At 37.1% G+C, this 20,439-nt stretch overlaps 1 protein-coding gene and 2 long non-coding RNA genes across 3 annotated transcripts in view; 2 read left to right on the plus strand and 1 right to left on the minus strand.

Moving 5' to 3' along the window:
- LOC146449009 (uncharacterized) overlaps positions 1 to 20,439 on the minus strand; it is a 53,172-nt gene that overhangs the window by 21,522 nt on the left and 11,211 nt on the right. The window lies entirely within an intron of this gene.
- LOC146449010 (uncharacterized) lies at positions 1,137 to 3,847 on the plus strand. The gene is made up of 2 exons (XR_014860829.1): positions 1,137 to 1,592; positions 3,405 to 3,847. It is a non-coding gene; the product is annotated as an uncharacterized LOC146449010 (long non-coding RNA).
- Positions 11,594 to 18,017, plus strand: LOC146449011 (substance-P receptor-like). The gene is made up of 2 exons (XM_085102052.1): positions 11,594 to 11,821; positions 16,552 to 18,017. Exon 2 carries the CDS (start codon positions 16,552 to 16,554, stop codon positions 17,485 to 17,487), a length of 936 nt encoding a protein of 311 aa, XP_084958178.1. The 5' UTR covers positions 11,594 to 11,821; the 3' UTR covers positions 17,488 to 18,017.

Genomic DNA, 20,439 nt, shown 5'->3' on the forward strand with positions numbered 1-20,439 from the left:
AAATATTATTATTATTATTATTATTATTATTATTATTATTATTATTATTATTATTATTATTATTATTATTATTATTCCTCAATCCTCCACTAGTGCAAGTCCTCCCAGTCTTTGTGGAGTGAGGGAATACAATGAAAACAATAAAGACACCTTGAACGCTAATTTCCACAAATTACCATAAACGTGTTTAAACAGTGGTTTGAAAACTGAAGAAAGCTAAAGGAAACGAGGCATTTGTTCTTGATTTGACATATTACTGAGAGACCTCCCAGTATCATTCCAGGCACACATCTTAATAAATGTATGTTTTCCACAGTTTGCTAGTCGATCAGCAAACACCATCACTGACAAATGTTCATCAAAATGCACGTCCTGCCATTTAAAAAAAACAATGGAAAAACAGGATAAAAAACACTAATTTGCTCAATATTCCATTGTAGTGTGCTATTCTTTATGCATAATGAAACGTTTTTAGCCTCCGAGGCAAAAGATTAAAACTGCAGTGACGAAAATATTATTCTTTCTCTGATCGGGGTGATCTGCCCCGTTTACATCGTCTTACATGCTCGGTCAAGGGGACAAAGAGCGAACAACAGGACAATGTTCCCAGCCTATAAAAAAGAAAAGAAAAGAAACAATGCGGCTGTAAAGGTCCAGCGAAAATAGAGCTTTTGAAAATTGCAACTCGCCTGAAACGAATGATTGCAAATACCGATATCCTTATTGCTTTTTCATGTGTTTTAATAGGGCTACAAAGAATTTTATTTTTATTGAAAAGGACAGAATAAAACCTATTTTTATTTCAGTCTCACTGTAATTAGTGCAAGAAATTGAATTCCCAGTAGACCGAAAATGTAAAAATGACAAGTACCCCGTGATTGTCATTTTCCATATACGTAAATGTTTCTCGTAAAATTCACAAAGCTATTGGTGATTGTTTGATGTCATATTTCTAAAACAACAACCGCTTGTAAAGATTCAGTGATAAATGCCTAATATTAAGCAACTTCCTTGAAGTAAATTTCCTGCACTTTCAGCACCATTTAGTTCGTCCAGGGGCGGGGGGGCGCCTGGCACTTTTTTTGTATCTGAATCATCCAACAAAACTTGACGTCACATCCGGTCAAATTGGCACCCAGCAGCCTGTCTCGGCGAAGTCGAATGATGGCGTCTGGGTTGGGCATGATTTCTTCGGATTTTTGAGCCGTCATTATCAGGAATTGTGAACTGTGGATATGAAAGATGTTGTAAAGATATTGCTTCGACTTCATGAGCAAGGGTTTTCCAAAGGAGTCATTTTTTCTATTGTTTTGACGGAAAATACGAGACAGCTAAGCGTCGTGTCATGGCGAAAATTTCACACTCTCAAAACGAGTGGCGTTCAGACTTTTGGCTCTTGTGGCTTCTGATCGTTCGAAAGCTGAAATTTTAATAGCCTATCCCGTGTGCAATATAATGGAGGAGACATCGCCAGTCATAGTTTGCAGTGTTAACCTCGGGAACCTAATTATCTCTCGACGTGAAGTGTTGGAAGCCTGTATTATTGAAGCTGTTCCAATTGTCTTCGTTGTAAGAGACTCGTAATCTTCCAGGTGAGTAAATGTAGTTATCTTCATTTCCAGTTCTTTTCTGCCGACGTGAGTACCTTTACATGTGGGCTTTAGAGTAATAAGTCGGTTTTGTGCCTCGTAGTTCTTCAATAAAGACGCAAGTGACGTTCAATTAATAAATAGCTATAGTAATTCTCTTATCTGAAATGCATTTCATATCATGTTGTCCTGCCAGTGCAGGCTTGAGGAGGGGCTTGAGTCAGAAAACGTATCTGCGCGGCCTGGTTTATATTGCTAGTGTGAGACAGTTGTTAAAGTTATTGATGTCAAGCCATCTTAAACGATAAATTAAATAGCATTATTGCGAATGACATTATTTCTCAAGTATTGAAAGAAACAACCCCTTCACCCTTTACCTCATCTGCACTCTCACCACTTGGGTGCTCATGGGTTAGGCTTTTTATACATTTGCACTATAATTATGCACCTGTGACATCAAATTGTGGTAAGAACAAACAGTATGCCACAAGCCACAGACAAGTGGCATGACTGATGTTCTTACCTTGTTTTGAAGTCCTCTCTGGGTTATCAAAGGACACATGGAAGGCCAAATGGACTTTGAAAACTCTTTATGGCTGACAATGTCATTTGTACATCATATAATTATTTACCAGTTATTTCAGTTATATTAGTTGGTGCCAAATATTTAAGGGTGGGGAATTGTCTTTTTCTCTGTGTCCAAGGTTGGGGAGGAGAACATAAAGTAAAAAAATATACATAACATTATATATTTGCAAATTCCTGGAAGTTTTCTATCAGCAGTAATTGACCTATACATTAAGTTCAAATAACATTGTCTCCTTTGAACCAATGAAATTCAAAGTTCATTTTGACAAGGAATATTGAGTTCTGTTCAATTCAATAAAAAAATCAAAAGTTCAATAACCACACAGTCAATTCAAAAACCACACATCAGTTCAGTGACAGTTGACCTCAATTGTAAGAATAACTATAGGTGAAAGGTTTTTTATTCCAATGGGACAGATAAGAGGAGAGGGGAGGGGAGAGGGTTTTACGAGAGCGTGGTCCATATTTAGAGTAGGCAGAAAGTACAAGTGAAACTAATAAGTATCCATGTATTACAAATAATGGTAACAGGCTTACATGCATTTAAAAATCTATTGCCCACTTATCCATTGTTTGTCTTTGTAATCATATTTGGCAACAGCTGCCCAATAATGTAGCTTTTTCTTGGACATAGTTCCACTTCCTTCTTGTCAATGATGCAGATTAGTGGTCCATTGGTAAATTTGTAAAAATCTAGAAGTCCTATTATTCATTGAAAATCAAAAAGTCAAATAACCATAGCAATAGTTCAAAAAACAGACATCAGTTCAGTGACAGTAGACCTATGTAAGAAAAACTGTAGGTGATGTGTTTTCAACTTTCTCTTCTTTAAGCTTGTCAAGGATGCAAATGAGAGGCCTTCTTGCAAATTTCATATTAGTTCAATTCAAAGAAGGCTTAAAAATTCAATCACCACACCAAAACAACAAACCTTCCACTCCCCCCCCCCCCCCCCCCGCCCCGCCAAAAAAGGGAGAATTATATAAATGTATATATTTGTTAACCACCTGGGTGATAGCAGACCTCAAAATTAAGAAAATTTACTGGTGTGGGTGTTATTAGTTCAATGGGTCTTGCAGGTAGGGAAAGGGAAGGAAGTGGAATATGTTTGCATGTTAAAATAGGGTTTATAAGTTATATTACCATAGTTTAGAATTTTCCTTACCTACATGAAATTTTTAGGGATTTAATGTTTTTAATTTTTCTTTTTAATTATTTTATCTTTAGAGATTTAAACAAAAACTCAAAAGGAAAGAGACCGGCAAATCCCCTTGAGATGGCAAGAAAGGAAACAGACAGCAAACGGAAGAAAGCAACAAGACTGGAAGAAACTGCGATGGCCATACAGTTAGCAGAAGACAAGGAGGAGCTTGTAAAAAGGGAAACAGGGATTGTGGCACTTGAGAGAAGAGTCAAGAAACAAGAAGATCAGTTAAGAAGTAAAGCGAACAAATTAAAAAAATAATAATAAAACAGTAATGGAGGCCCAGTGGGTGGCTGCCCAGCTAAGGCATATGGCTGGTCAGCTTGACAGCTTGGCTGACCAAATTTTGGATCATAGGAATATGTCAATGTAATCAAACATGATGTTGTACACCAATGTGAAAATTATTGTCAGCAGACATTTATTAGACTTTGACACAGTAAATTATAATAAATCATATACACTGGAGCTAAGTGGCCATTGCAGTTACTCCTGGTCTTGTCACATTCTTCCTTTTGCTGTCTGTTTCCTTTCTTGCCGTCTCAGGGGGATTTGCTGGTCTCTTTCCTTTTGAGTTTTTGTTTAAATCTCTAAAATAAATTATAATTAAAACGAAAAATTAAAAACATTAAATCCCTAAAAGTTTCATGTAGGTAAGGAAAATTCTAAACTATGGTAATGTAACTTATAAACCCTATTAATATAATGCAAACATATCTGTTTGGAATTGGAATTTTAGATAAACTTAGATACTATGTCTCTATGAATACGCTTAAACAACTATACTATACGCTCATTTATCCGTATCGAAATTATGGGTCAACGAGCTGGGGTACTGCATGCCAAACAAAATTTAAAAAGATAAAAATAACCCATATTACTGCCTTCACTGCATCTTCTTTGCACACAAAAGAGATAATGCAACATTTTACTCTATTCGAAATCCATAAGCTAGAGAACATTTTTAAATTAAAAATTGGTTCCCTTGTGCATAAATTACAATACAATAACCCCCCCCTCCCCCCTGCACTCCATGATCTTGTTTCCCTAGCTTCTGATATCCATAAATGTAATACCAGATTTGCCACTAGTCAAAACCTGTACAGACCATTTTCTTGAACTAATTATGGTTTAGCACGGCTTAGAGTAGTGGCATCACAAACCTGGGAAACAATTCCCATGGAAGTTAAGTGTCTGCGCCACAATGTTTTTAAGAAGAAATACAAACTTTTTCTACTTGATAGCCAAACATTAATTATTTTGAAAAAAATTAACGGATACTATATACTTATAATTTGCTGTAAACACTTTTTCCTTACTGTTGTATTTTCATCTCCCAAGCCTAATTTAATTAGCAGAGCTCTTCAACCAGTATTATAAATTCTACTTTCCCCTATTTTATTTAATTGCACGGAGATATTTTACAATAACAGTCCAAATTCTGATTGGCTCATAGCTATTGTCTATAAAAGTACAGACAATAAAAATGACGTCAGATATAATGCGCGCGCTTTTTCAATGAAAAAAAAATTGCCAATTCCGCTCATACTTTTTGCGTGTTATTGTAAAAAAAAAATTGGCAGCAGTTTTCTATGGTCTATACTCTTTTAGCATACCTCAGTGACCGACTATCGCGTAATGCACAATCTTATTGGCTACACAGGTGCCGTCTATCGATCGATAGATGGCAGTTTGTCAGCGCGCGCGCGATTAGGCATGCATCATTGCACAAATATATCAAACTTTATGGGATAAAAAGATTCTTTTGCTTCATAGATCGATCACTGAGGTATGCTAAAACAATTAGACGGTTCGCTCTCGCTTTCTATCGCCGTTGATAGTTGGCTCGGGGCGAATCAGCCGATAGAAACCTCCAGCTCGCCGTCTAATTGTTAAATAGACCATAAAATGTCCAAAACCCACGAGCCACAGGCGAGTGGTTCCACTTGGGTTTTGAACATTGTTTGACGTCACTTCATTGTCTATAAGAGTATAGACCATAGAAAACTGCTGTCGATTTGTTAAGTGGCCAACACGAAAGCCTTGCTCCTTTGACCACTACGCACTTCTTCCGTAGAAGGTAAAATCATTTAATTAAGTGCTCTGCACGTTTCATTTTTTCTTACTATAAAATATACTGTATTTCGTTGTAGTAAGTGTGAGTAAAATTGAATTGAATTTAATTGAATTGTCCACTTCCTTCCCTTTCCCTACCTGCAGGACCCATTGAAGTAAAAACACCTACACCGGTAACTTTTCTTTATTTTGAGGTCTGCTATCACCCAGGTGGTTAATAAATATATATATATATATATACATTTATATAATCCCCCCTTTCTTTGGCAGGGCAGGGGGGGGGGGGGGGTAGGGAAGGGGTGGGAGGTTTGTTGTTTTGGTGGGGTGATTGAATTTTTAAGCCTTCTTTGAATTGAACTAATATGAAATTTACAAGCAGGCCTCTCATTTGCATCCTTGACAAGCATGAACGAGAGAAAATTGAAAACAAATCACCTATACTTTTTCTTACATTGGTCTACTGTCACTGAATTCATGTGTGGTTTTTGAACTGATTGTGTGGTAATTGAACTTTTGATTTTTCATTGAATTGAACAGAACTCAATCTTCCTTGTCAAAATGAACTTTGATTTTCATTGGTTCAAAGGAGACAATGTTATGCACTAGTCAATTGAAACCCCACCCCCCCTCCCCGGACCCGGGACAGGTAGGGGGATTTGACAAAGGCCCTGATCAAATCATACCAAAACCTCCAGCCCCTGGGGAAAATCTTGAGATCAAATTCCCCTCCCCCTGGGAACAAATTGGCAAGGGGTTAAAAAAACCCAAACCAAACAAAACAAGACAAAAGAAACTGTTCACACTGAATTAATCAGGGGCAAAGTATTCTTTAATAAGGCAATAGTTTTCTTTTAATACATCTTATTAAACAAAACTTGTTGTGGATTATTAAATTTTGCAAGAATATGAATTTCACATTACAACAGAGCATTTCTGAACAGTGGTAGCTTTGAAAATGTTAAACAGCACATTCAGTGTAAAGCCGCTTTCGACTTGGTGCATCCTCAAGTCCCATGCATTCAAAATGGAACAACTCTATAGGGCAGCCAGGATTATCACAAGTAATCACATTGGGTACAAGAGTAACAGGCCTGCACTGCTTCCTAGCGCGTGTTTAAGCCTTTTTTATAATTTGGCTCTCACGGGTGTATTTTTGACTGACTGCCCTCTCAGTGTAACATATGAGGGGAAGGTCGATTTTAGATTTCTTTGAGCAATGGTTGTTGCTCTATTAAATGCCAGGCTTTCATGAGGATTTGTTTTAAGTTTAAGTTCTCGGGATAACCTCTTTCCTGTAGGCGTGATTTAGGATTTTAAATTTACTCTTCAAATATGTTTTTAGAAAAGTTTGTTATGAGAAGTCTCAGTGCTTTGCCTTTGATGAAGCCTTTTTTGACCCCTGGTGGGTAGCACGAAGAGAAGTGCGTATATTGAAATGTTTCAGTAGGTTTGAAGTGCTTACGCACATCAAGAACCGAATTGCTTCTGAATCTTACACCTTTATAAATGTTTGTATCCAGAAATGTTTCTGTTTCTGAAATTTCAGGGGTGGTGTTTGTTTGCTTGCTCAATGAACTGCATCATCTCCTCTCCTTAAAGTCCAGAGGGAAAATATGTCGTCTATATACTAAGAGGCGACTGCCATTTTTGTACCCATGGCTGCACCATGAGTTTATAGGCAGAGTTTTCCATAGAGCTGGAGTAAATTTTCTTCTTTCTTTAAAATTGTCTTTAAACCAAATTTTGCGAAGTATTTTGCCAATAATCAGCCAATATGGATGGCGCGAAAATGACAACGTGCAGTCGATTCACTTTGCTACGAACTTCGGTACCAGTTAACCACAGTCAAATCTCCCTGATTCCCCGAGGTGGGGACACTGCAAAGAAGCAAAACACATCTTATCTACCACCCCCAGGGGACAGATCTCTGATCAAAAGTGCTTATATGCCCCTATTATCCCCCTATCTGTCTCGGGTCCGGGGGGGTGGGGGTTTCAATTGACTAGTGCATTATTTGAACTTAATCTATGGGTCAATTACTGCTGATAAATAACCTCCAGGAATTTGCAAATATATATATATATTTTTACTTTATGTTCTCCTCCCCAACCTTGGACACAGAGAAAAAGACAATTCCCCAGCCTTAAATAATTGGCACCAACTAACATAGCTGAAATAACTGGTAAATAATTATATGATGTACAAATGACATTGTCAGCCATAAAGAGTTTTCAAAGTCCATTTGGCCTTCCATGTGTCCTTTGATAACCCAGAGAGGACTTCAAAACAAGGTAAGAACATCAGTCATGCCACTTGTCTGTGGCTTGTAGTATACTGTTTGTTCTTACCACAATTTGATGTCACAGGTGCATAATTATAGTGCAAATGTATAAAAAGCCTTAACCCATGAGCACCCAAGTGGTGAGAGTGCAGATGAGGTAAAGGGTGAAGGGGTTGTTTCTTTCAATACTTGAGAAATAATGTCATTCGCAATAATGCTATTTAATTTATTGTTTAAGATGGCTTGACATCAATAACTTTAACAACTGTCTCACACTAGCAATATGAACCAGGCCGCGCAGATACATTTTCTGACTCAAGCCCCTCCTCAAGCCTGCACTGGCAGGACAACATGATATGAAATGCATTTCAGACAAGAGAATTACTATAGCTATTTACTAATTGAACGTCACTTGCGTCTTTATTAAAGAACTACGAAGCACAAAACCGACTTATTACTCTAAAGCCCACATGTAAAGGTACTCACGTCGGCAGAAAAGAACTGGAAATGAAGATAACTACATTTACTCACCTGGAAGATTACGAGTCTCTTACAACGAAGACAATTAGAACAGCTTCAATGATACAGGCTTCCAACACTTCACGTCGAGAGATAATTAGGTTCCCGATGTTAACACTGCAAACTATGACTGACGATGTCTCCTCCATTATGCTGCACACGGGATAGGCTATTAAAATTTCAGCTTTCGAACGATCAGAAGCCACAAGAGCCAAAAGCCTGAACGCCACTCGTTTTGAGAGTGTGAAATTTTCGCCATGACACGACGCTTAGCTGTCTCGTATTTTCCGTCAAAACAATAGAAAAAATGACTCCTTTGGAAAACCCTTTCTCATGAAGTCGAAGCAATATCTTTACAACATCTTCCATATTCACAGTTCACAATTCCTGATACTGATGGCTCAAAAATCCGAAGAAATCATGCCTGATCCGGACGCCATCATTCGACTTCGCCGAGACAGGCTGCTGGGCGCCAATTTGACCGGATGTGACGTCAAGTTTTGTTGGATGATTGTGATACGAAAATTTGAGGAGTCTTCTCCCCCGCCCCTGAGTTCGTCACACAAAAGTTCAATAACCCAACGTTCAAACGTGAAAACTAATTAAGAGGGGAACCCTCAAGACTGATAAATTGTCAGAAAAAGTAAAACCTCCTACTGTAAAAACATATTTAATGTCAAAACAGTGCAAGCAATTTTGAGACAAATTTACGGTTGTAAGTTAAAACCCACACACTTAAAGGCCTGAGCTAATGGCAAATTTTAAAAAAAGGATATCAACTCGGACCAGAATGAAAGTGCTTCCTTAATTGACACATCTGAAGCGGAAATCAAGTAAAGACGTGCGGCTACTGCTGTTCTGTCTTTTCGTAGGCGAAAGGAAAACTATACCTTCGGTTTTTGTTTTAGTTTTCAACATTACAATCGAGAACTATTAAATAATAATAAAAAAAAATAGATCAACTTAAAAGTATCGTAAGAGGAAACTTATCGTTATCAGCTGTTTACGCGCAAGAGGGTACCATATGATCTTGTCAGAGGTTCAATTGTTTGGTTTTAATCACTATTAAAAACAGTCAATTTACAGCATGCAAGGTGGTACGGAACTCGGCATATATTGTAAATGCTTCCTTGAAACATCTGAAGCAGGAGTCAAGTAAGGACGCTCGGCCTAAGCTGCGCTGTCTTTTGGTAGGCAACAGATCGGATTGCTGTTGTTGTTGTTGTTGTTGTTTTTTTTGTAAATTTATGTTTACGATTACAAAAGAACACTATTAAATGATAAAAGAAAAATAATAATAGATGAACTAAAAGGTATCTGATGAGTAAATATGAGAGTACCACGTGATCTTGTGGGAGATTTAATTGTTTGGTGGTAATCACTATTATAAATAGTCAATTCACAGAGTGAAAGGTGATACGACATAAAAACGTTTTCATCGCCTAGCAAAATATGTACAAATAGATTGTTAACCCACTACTGGGTTTTTCGGGGTACTGATACTTCCTTTGTATAAATTATAAATTGTTATTAACTTTACTGACGCTATTTGTTGATAGGAAGCGGTAAGCCAACGTTCTAGAGAAAGGCGATAATTAGCAGCAACAAATTAAACAGGTGCACCTGTTCATGAATTACGGTTTGGAGTATGTCTCTACTTTTGCCGCTGAAGCCGGACTTCACATTCTCTGGCTTAGTTTGTTTAGATTCTGATTGATCTGAGTCCAAACTGCCACGAGATTTAGTAGAGTACATCGAAATACGACTACCTATGTATCATAGGCAATTTCGCATCGTTCTAGCAAGTCTGCTTAATAGATTACATTAAACAAACAGTTGGTATGAGACAAACGTTATACTTCATAAACGATTAATCCCAGAAATTGTCGCGTAAGTTATTGACAGTTGGTTCGTAAAACTAAATATACTCCGACAACTGCTTTATTGTTTATACATATTTATATGGCCGACTCATAACTCGCAGCACACATTCGCAGCTATAGTTGGCTCTAAATGTATTTTCAGCTTCTTTTCAACTGAATCAGTTTGCAAGCGCTGTTCTGAGTTGATAAAGAACCAACACTGTTGATCTACCTACCCCTAAAATTTATGTTCAAAATTGCAAACGAGGGCCATTAAATAATAATAACAAAAAAGTTCATAAACTAAAAGGTATCAAACGGGGAAACTTATCAACAAGAGTTGTTTACGCGCAAGAGGGTACCACCTGATATTGTGGGTGGTTTAATTGTTTGGTGGTAATCACTATAAGAAATAGTCGAATCACAAAGTGGTCACTTCGTAACATAAAGTGTAAGTAACTGGATGTGGAAGTTAAGAGTGGGAACCTTTCTGACAAATGGCCAGCTACAGGAAAGCCTGCTATTGGGAAGTTATATCTCATAACAACTTATGAAAAAACAATTTAATTTAAGACTAATTTAAAGTTGTGATGGACATCAGTCTCAGTTAGATCCCACACACTTGACTATTAATGCCTGGGGTTAATTATGGCAACTATTAAGAAAAAGGTGTCAACTCGGGCCAGGAGGTAAATATTTCCTTGAAACATCTCAAGCGGAAGTCAAGTAGAGACGCTCGGTTGAAACTGTTCTGTCTTTTCTTAGGTAACAGAATAACTTGGGGTTTTGTTTTCTCATCAAGATTAAGAACGATCACTATTAAATGATAAAAGATCATGAGTAGAATTAAGGATATCAGATCAGGAAACATTATCAACATCGATTGCTTTCGCGAAAGACGGTAAAACTTTATTTTGAGGAAGTTTTTAATTGTCTAAGCATTAACATTTTAATAGTCAATTCATAAAGAGAAAGGTTATATGAAATAAAAACGTTTTCACCAGCTTGCATATATCTATATAAACATAAAATATTCATTCACTACTGGGTTTTCTGGTATACATACGCCGTTTATATCAATTACAAACTGTTATTACCCTTACTGACGTACGTGTTTGACTGAAAGCGGTAGGCGGAAGCTCTAACGAAAGGCGATAATGAGCATTAACAAGTTAAACAGGTGCGCATGTTTATAAATAAGGGTTTGGATTTGTCTTCACTTTTGTCGCTGTAGCCGGACTTTATATTCCCTGACTTAGCCCGTTTAGATTCTGATTAATCTGAGTGGAAACCATCGCGAGATTTAGCACAGTACATCGATATACGACTACCTATGCGTCATAGGCAATTTCGTATCGTGCCAACAAGTCTACTTAAGCAAACACTTGGTATTTAATTAGTCATGTACGTATTATTTTTGCATTGAGAAATTAATGAGGAACGGTATGGGACAAACGCCATAAAAAAAAAAAAAAACGCTCAAAAACGATTAATGCCAGAAATTGCCGCGTAAGTTATTGACAGTTGGCTCGTGAAACTAAATATACCCAGACAACTGCTATATTGTTGTTACATATTTATATGGCCAACTCATAACTCGCAGCACATATTCAGCTGGAGTTGGCCCTTGTATTGTCAGCTTGTTTTCAACCGAATTTTGAAAGCTACAAAGAACCATCACTGCTGACCTATTTTTCCTAAGGTAAGATTTCTCTAAATGAAACCAATCTAAATAGTAGTCTCGAAAGGCCAAGTGATGGGCATTCTTCTGTGATGTCCTACCCGCTACAGGTTCACCTAAAGGTGTTCTCACGTAACAGCAACAGAATCATAAGCAACGTTGTTTTACTGTGTAATTAACTCCGGCATGATCACGTTTGTCTTTAATTTTTGTTGGGCTGCAAATGTTTGGGAAAACTACGAAACAGTACTAACAGCATGTTGTTTATATGGGATTTATATGCGATGTTCTGGTGTGTTGGTTAACGGATTGTAGTAAAAACAAAATGTATGAAAATCCTAATGAAGATTTAGCGGGAAGGATTAGTAATTGTTTTACGAATTTCCAAATGTTTATTACTGTCAAATTTTCCTTAACTCTAGATTTTAGCACATGATAAAGCAGGATTTTATTTCGCACAGTTCAACACGAATAAAAGAAGTTGAGTACGGATAAAATGAAAACCCAGTACAAGGCCTCAAAATATTTTTTAATCCTCTATGTTCCACCTAGTTGTTATATAGTCCTAACGGTTTTTCAAATATTCTGTAAATGACGACTAAGTTTGTAACATCGAAACTTGCCTACAAATTAAAAAAAATGTCGATTTGTTTTCTGCTGTCTCGACCTTTTAATCCTCCTTTCATAAAAAAAAAATTATTTGGAATTTACACGGTTCTAGTTAGCTAAGCTTTGTCCCATTGTGTCTAGCTTTACTAAAACAGCGATCATTTTAATTGATGTATAGGCGGTCAGCTATTGTAAGGTTGGAAAATCGAAACCGAAGTTGAGCACCTTTCAGAAATGACCAAAATTCCCAACTTGTTTGGAGCTGACTCAGCCGAAAAATGCCGAAAAGTTTGTTCATCCAAAAGACCAAGTTTCCTTCTGGTGTAAACCGGGAAACATCTGGTGCGAAAACAAAAAGAATCAGAGACAGATGTTGCTCAGTCATGATAAAAGTTGCCACGACAAATGACTTGTTTGTACGAGAATGGAGAAAGATTCAGTTTATGTGAAACAAAATTTCTTCGATGTGTTGTCTGGTAATACTAAACACCGAACTAGCGTTAGAATTAATTCTACTGGTTTAATCTCGATTTCCACTGTCGCGTAAATTTTACGTGCGTACAAACGTAAATTTAGCTGGCTTTACGTACGTAAACAAAATAAGAAGCGATGGCGCATTCTTTGATGCACCCCTTTAAAAAGATCGACAAATCAAAGCGTTGATATTTTTGTCTTTTTACAATTGTTAGTGAGCCGTTGTGTAGTTTGCACTTTAATACTCAGTGTTATAGATTACTAACATGAAAGCAATGGAAGGTTTAGTTACTAGTCATTTCACCTTAACCGAGCTACTGATGAATCTTCTTTTATAGGAATAACATGTTTACAGTTTTACGTCTCAAAACGTTTCTGCTCAGTCTGTGCAAAACTAAAACTGCTTCTGAATAATTTGATCTATTTATGAAATGCAGAAATAAGTCACAACAAATTCTCACACGGTCAAATTGCTTGTACGAAATCGCAACCGGGGGCAATAAGTACATTGCACACGGTTATACTACCAGGATGAAAGTTTTTTTTTTAGAACATGATAGCACTAAAAACTGAATTTTACACATACCCAGCAAAGTTAACTTAAATAATACAACTTTCTGCTGAATAGGTTCTTCAAATTTATGTCTCAAAAGCAATTAAAAGTAATAATAAGGTTGGGAATCGTGCAGGTACAGTAATTTTTTTTGTTAATTTATTGAGTGCACAAACAAATTACAACACGCTTGTTAAGAAATAGTACTTGTTGAGGTTGATACTTAATATACTATTTACAATACAGTGCTAAAAAAATACGAAACTACTTACAATGCGATATTACTAACAAAACGAAACGATACCTACGCTACTAAGAACAATACTAACACAACGATACAATACAATTACTTACAAATTAATAAATTTAATTTAGTTGCTTACAAATAGATAGTATATGGCTTTGCACAACTAGACTCTAAACATTAATTGTTTAAAATGTTGGAGAGAGTAGTTTATTGGTCATAATCGCAATGTATTTTAATTTCAAATTCAATTTTTTCCTTAACAAGGGTGACAAAATCTGTGAACTGGGGTCTTTTGTCATCTTGTACTACAATAATGTAAGGAAAATATTTTCCAATTATGATCAGGTGATTTGTATAGGTAATCACATGATTCCGAGTGCAATTTGGAATAAATAAGCACGAGTAAAATTTTAAAAGACTAACAAAATTGCACGAGCCCGCAGTGCGAGTGCAATTTGTGGTCTTTTAAAATTTTCAAAATGCTTATTTATTCCAAATTGCACGAGAAAAATCATGTGATTACTTGTTAATAATATACATACAAAAATTTTAAATAAGCTTTTATTTATTTCTTGTCCGTCAGCTAATGCTTCGCCTACATGTCTTTGATTGGTTTCAAAAATGACAAGCTTGATTGACATACATGTTCATACATACGGAAAACATGCCAAAATTACCATCACTCTAAAAAGAGCAAGTTTTCAAACCACAAAATATAATTTTAAGTCAATATTAAAAGAATAAAAGAAGTCTGAAGTCAATCACCGTCCTCGGCCTGTTTTCGAACTGACTGAATTTCAGGAGCCGGGGCTTTGCAGACAGTCCAGACTAGCGTGTTTTAGTCTGGTTCTCAATGAATTCAACGTTTGTTTTCGTCCAAGCCGACATGGAAATCTTCAACATGATGCTCTACGCCAAAATATTGAGTCAGGAGCTACCAAACCGTTTGTACCAGGACTTCTGCTTCAAAGCGTTTTGCTTTTCCACAGCTCATTTATTCAGTGTTTGTCAGACTTCCAAGACTTGCTCGGCCGCTTGACTTTAAAGTGCCCCTAACCCTTCAATTTGTTTTCTTTTGGTAGATTTCCATATCTTTCAAGAACTCATTTTCGAAAAAATTTTTGAGAAATATTGAATCCTTTTGTTTTTACAAGCGCTAGAAGTGAAGGCAGTCTTGTCGATATTTTCACCTATCGTTCGCATTAGTCCCCCACTCGGCCAAATATGGAGCGTGACGTAAGAAAAGGACATCGTGCAAAAATATCCGAAGATTCGCGGTAATGCTTCAATTGTAAACAGAGAAAATGGTTGGAAAATGTGTGGTTTTTGGATGGAACAACTCTCGAAATGTAGAGAAAGGAATCAGCATGCATAAGATTCCTTCTGATAACGATCCGAGGCCTTTTCTTACGTCACAGCGAAGAAAGTGTCGCTTCCCATTGGCTCGTTCCCAATGAGCCCACGAGACAAAAATTTGTCCAGCGGGGCTTAAAGGGCGCAAAAATTCAAAAATTTCAGTAACTTTAAGCGCTCGTAAAAAAAAAAGGATTCAATATTTCTGAAAAAAAATTTCGAAAATGAGTTCTTCACAGAAATGGAAATCTACCAAAAGAAAACAAATTGAAGGGTTAGGGGCACTTTAAGCTAGCCTTGTTGTCGCAGTAGTCGAGCTTTACCTTCAAGAAGTTGCTTCGAATCTTTTTACTCTCGGTTTCTAATTGTGGAGTATTTGTAACCTTACCTACTTAGGTAACGTTCAATTGCAGTGCGAAGACTGCCATGCTCGTATGGTCTTTCCCGTCTTCTTAAGCTTCACGCACTGTTGCGTGGAAATCCTCGAGAATTTTGCTGACTGCCTCCGGTTCATAGTTTTCAATATTTTGGTCGTAGCCCTTTTACAAGTGCTGTCCAAGACCTCCAAACTTTTAGCCTGTTGTTTGTGCTTTGTTGAGTTTCTTTGCATTTTCCTTTAAACTTCGAATTAAAATGCTGTTACTCTCTTCAAACCTGTTCGCCATTTTGTTTCGAGACAGCCGGTTTGCAAATTTGCGTACCTGTAATTTCACCTTTGTTGCACTAATTTCAACTTTCTGCACTCAATTTCAAATTTCTACACTACATTTAGTATAAATTGAGCCGCTCTCCACCAATCAGATTGCAGAAATTTTTGTATGTATATTATTAAGGGTTAAACCGGACAATGTGAATTTTAAAACCCCTTATATAATTTCGTTTTGCTCTAACGCAATGTTTCCTCTACATGTAGCGTTAAACCACTTTGTAAATTTATTCCAAAAGGATTTAGCAATTGGACATTCCACAAATAAATGGAGTGCTGTCTGATCAATATCATGGATATAAGGACAATCGGGTCGCTGTTTCTTTCTCATCTTGTACAGAATTTTGTTTGTATACAGGATATTATGAACCATTTTATATTGAAACATGGATAATTTTACCTCATTTGTGACACTAAAAGGAAGTGAGAAGATTTTTTGTCTTTCTTGAAAGAAAAAACCGCGTTCAATGCGTCTTCTCTCCGCAGTTGGAGGAGGGAAGTCCTGGTGATTGAGTATAGTATTTATAAATTGTTTTGCATGTGAGTTTTTCGATTGCAAGTGGTACGTATTCAGTTGACGGTGGAAGACATTCCTGCTTTAGCATAGTTTTCCATTCCTGTGGTATTGCAGATAGAAGGTTATAATACGGTACAGTAATTTAGTGAGAGCCAGTGGCTTTTTGTTTCAAACGGCTGGGTGACGACGACCAAAAACTACTACTTGTGTTGTAACGTATATACATTTTTAAAACTAAAACTTATCCCTCTATAGTTCTGATGCAATTTCTTTCCTTCGATTCTTTCTACAGATGGTTAATTCTTCCAATCAGCAAAACGGAACGCAAAATGAAACGAGTTTCCAGCGGTATTCCTCATCTGAGTGCATTGCCTGGCTTACAGTATTCATGACCGAGTCTGTTGCTATAGTAACACTTAATATCCTTACTATTATCGTCTTTATCAGAAACCGTGATCTTCAAAAGCGCTCCATGTACCTGGTGATCAACCTGGCAGTTGCAGATATGTTCGTTGGAGGATTTTCGGAGGTGATAAATGTCTTTCACGAGGGAGTTATTTGTAACTTTTGGCATTACAACTTGTCTTATTTTGGAGTTAGCGTAATGAATGCTGTGACAGACACGTTTTTCTTAACCTCCATAACAAACCTCGCTGCTATTTCTTTGGAACGGTTGCACGCCACGTTTCGTCCATTCAAGCATCGCCTCCTCAAAAAGTGGGCATTTGGAGTTATCGTTTCGGCCATTTGGATTACAGCTGGACTATATTCAACTGCATTCCAAGTTATTTTGAAACTGGTAGATGAGAACCAAGTCTACTATTTGGGTGTGTCTTTCTTTTACTTCCTTTCTATTTGCCTATTTTTTATCTTTGTTTCCTACGTTTCCATCGCTGTTAAAATTAATTGTGGAGCCCGCCCTCAGCATCATGGTACAGCAACCAGAGAGAAAAAACTGACTAAGACATTGTTCATTATGACTGTGGTATCATTAATGTTGTGTTTGCCCTATGTTGTTTTTCTTTATCTTGACTGGCTTGGTGGTTCGTCTGTTTCAACGTCTTTTCATTTACGTAATGCCTCTGTGTTTTTATATAACGCAAACTCACTTGTTAATCCAATATTATACGCGTTTAGAATGCCAGAGTTCAAAAGAGCTCTGGTTTCACTTTTGCGTTGTAGATCCCAGCCCGCAGCAGTTCAGGACTTCCCTCTTGGTGTCATGTAAAAAGCAAAATCTTCACTCGTTGGGCATCAAATACAGAATTGAATTCAAAATAGTGCTGCTAGCATTCAAGTGCCCCCGTGGACTTGCACCACAATATCTGGTCGATCTTATTGCTATCGCTCCCCAGTCAAGATATAATCTTAGGTCCAGGAATGCAACTCTGTTGTAGATTCCTCGCTGTATGTAGATCCAACGAAAACAAGGATCAACCAAAATTTACTTTCTTTCCTATTGTCGTAATTCATACTCATTACCGAGGGGTGCAATGTATTATAGCATCCGATATCAATTTCCAGATATGAATTAGTTGAGTAGCACAAAACGTGAAAAAAGAATTAATGAATACCTCATTATTTCAATAAATAATATAGTGAGACGACGAAGTCAATCTCCCTTTGCCTTAGCTTACTCGTTAGATCAATATGAATTCAGTCCATTGTGACTCGATCAGTTTTAAATTACTTACCTAGGTATGCGTTAATTACTTTAATAAATTTGTATTTTTGTTTAGCCTTATGCTTTTGCAAGACTTTAAGAGCGGCTGGCTGTAAGGATCGAGAATTCGCCGTCAACGACCAATTTGGCGAATCGCTCATATTCGGTCCAAAAATACCCTTTGGTGAACTATTTTCAAAAATCATATTTAAAAGTTCCAGCGACTTTTTAATTTTTAGAGATTCGCAAAAATTTGAAAATGCGGTCAAAGTGCGGTTTTTCGGCCGACTGAAGGTTCAAAATAAGGTGCGAGGACGAAGCACTGCCAAATGCTTAAAATAACTTCAATTGAAGGCTAACTTGACACAACCTATGAACAACTATCCTTGTTTATTGTCCACTACTAAACATTTTCAAATCTATTTATTTTGTGATTCTAGCGGACACTTTAAAACCACCTTTGTATAGCGCTAGAAATAGAGGCGAAATATGGGTAATATTTAACGGCACAAAAGTGTTCCTGGTACCCCAGTTTTCGATAATTTTTCTTTACAGCCTTTACATATAGTTATTAAACATTCACCATGCCAAGTTTCAAGCTCGGACTCGCATCGCTTCCCTCTGAGAAAATCGGAGAACGTTTGCAATGTGGTCGGCTCAAATAACACAAGATTTATCGACAGAATGGAAGCTAATTAACTCCAATTAGGCATATTTCCAAAAATAAACTTCAGTCTTGTTGGTTTATAACTCGACCTTTAAAAAAATTCCTTATTGTATAAAATAAACATACCCTGAGGGTTTTTGTTACACTGGAAAAGCAAATTGGAGATGGAAATCCCGCCACTTTTACCACGCCGTTGGTATTCTGGTATTCACCTTGTCGACTCCTTAGTTACAAACGTTTGTGAACAAGTCATTGCTTACATTTCAAAGGCACAAAATGCCGTGAATTGTTAACGATTTTAAAGTTTTTGACAAATATCTTTATTCGTTAGGACACAAAGAATTACTAAACATTAACCCATACAGTGTATTTTTCTTGGCCGAGCTGAAAATACATGTTCCATTACAAGCGCTTGAAGCCGCACGCGTGTAATTTGAAACGTACTATGAATTTCACATAAACAAACAATTTTCCAATTCCTCAAGATGTCAGGATGTCAATAGATTTATTCATGGAGAAATATCTACAGGGAAAAAGAAATGCCAGTTTTATAATATATGTAGACATTTCAAAGCTGACAAATTTCGTCTACGAGTGGAAAGCAAAACAAATACACAGCACTGATTATTGGTTACTATTGTTGTTTGAAGGAGTTAAATAAAACATACCCGTTCTGGTCTGTTCTTCCACCTTAAATAAATGCCATACGTTTGCTTCACCAGAGAGGTTATTACTTGAATCCATTTTCTCGTAGCACACGCATTCAAGACCATTGAGTATCCGCACAAAAGGTAGCCGAAAGATCTTTCGAAACTGTTGTAACGTGTCACGCAACCCCAAGTCCAACCAGAACCTATCTATACCAGAAACAGTTTCAGGATTCGAAAACTAAACTGATTAGCTGCAGATATGACCTAAACTACGTTTCCCACAATTGACAAAAACTGAACATCAAAAATTACGGGTACATCTCCTTATCAATTCATCTTGAACATTCCAGAACAGGTACGTCATTGTCCAAACACTCCAGATTATTTTTAGAATCTAAACGTCTGTCATTTCCAATACTAGCAATCAATGATGTAGTGTTGCTAAAAACAGGTTTCCAGAACATTATGGGATGCCTATATATATCAGTTAAATTGCATGCACGTTTTCAATCAGTTTTTTCGAAGGAGATCAACCGCCGAGGCACACAAATATTCCACAGTTATTCATTATTTCTCGGCGTCTCAGCTTTAAAGTAAGGTGGTGTGAGTAATGGCTCTTTGCAGCTATAGTACGCTACTTAGTCAGACTACTCCTTGCGGGCAATCTAGTGATTACCCTGGTCATTTTGAATGTGTCGCTCTCAAGGACTGTAAGAAAGACATCACAGGGCACTTAGCGAGTCTGATGAGGGAATAGGAACTGAAATGACGTTGCTTTTAGCTAGAGCTGGTAAGTACTTTTGTAATAGCACTAACACAAAGGCTTCTTGTGTTTTTTCCAACTCATTTCGAGGTAGAGATAATTATTCTAAGTTATCAAAAAATGTTTTCAGGTATTTTCACAGTGGAAGAAAGCCATCATACCTTAAACATTTGCCCACGCCATAGGGCCGACTTTGGTATCCGTTGGAGGACAAGGAAAACCCTCTGCACAGTCCCTAAGGAATTAGCGGTTCATAAATGTGGAAGTGCCAAAGGGAGCTGCCGGGCGAATAGCCAGCAGTCTGAGAACATTTTTAAAAACACCGGCATACTTATTCCAGTTGGATCACGTAAGTTAATAATTTTTCAGTGTCAAAGAATCACGCAGACTACGAACAGTCCCTTATTTTTCTTAAGAATAGTAAAACGAGTGAAAGG

This window comes from Pavona decussata, unplaced genomic scaffold (genome assembly GCF_977016875.1).
Source record: "Pavona decussata unplaced genomic scaffold, jaPavDecu1.1 SCAFFOLD_691, whole genome shotgun sequence".
In the NCBI taxonomy this organism is placed as follows: domain Eukaryota; kingdom Metazoa; phylum Cnidaria; class Anthozoa; order Scleractinia; family Agariciidae; genus Pavona; species Pavona decussata.

Coding starts and splice junctions, on each gene's coding strand:
- LOC146449011 (XM_085102052.1), top strand. CDS start 16,552: ATGGTTAATTCTTCCAATCAGCAAAACGGAACGCAAAATGAAACGAGT.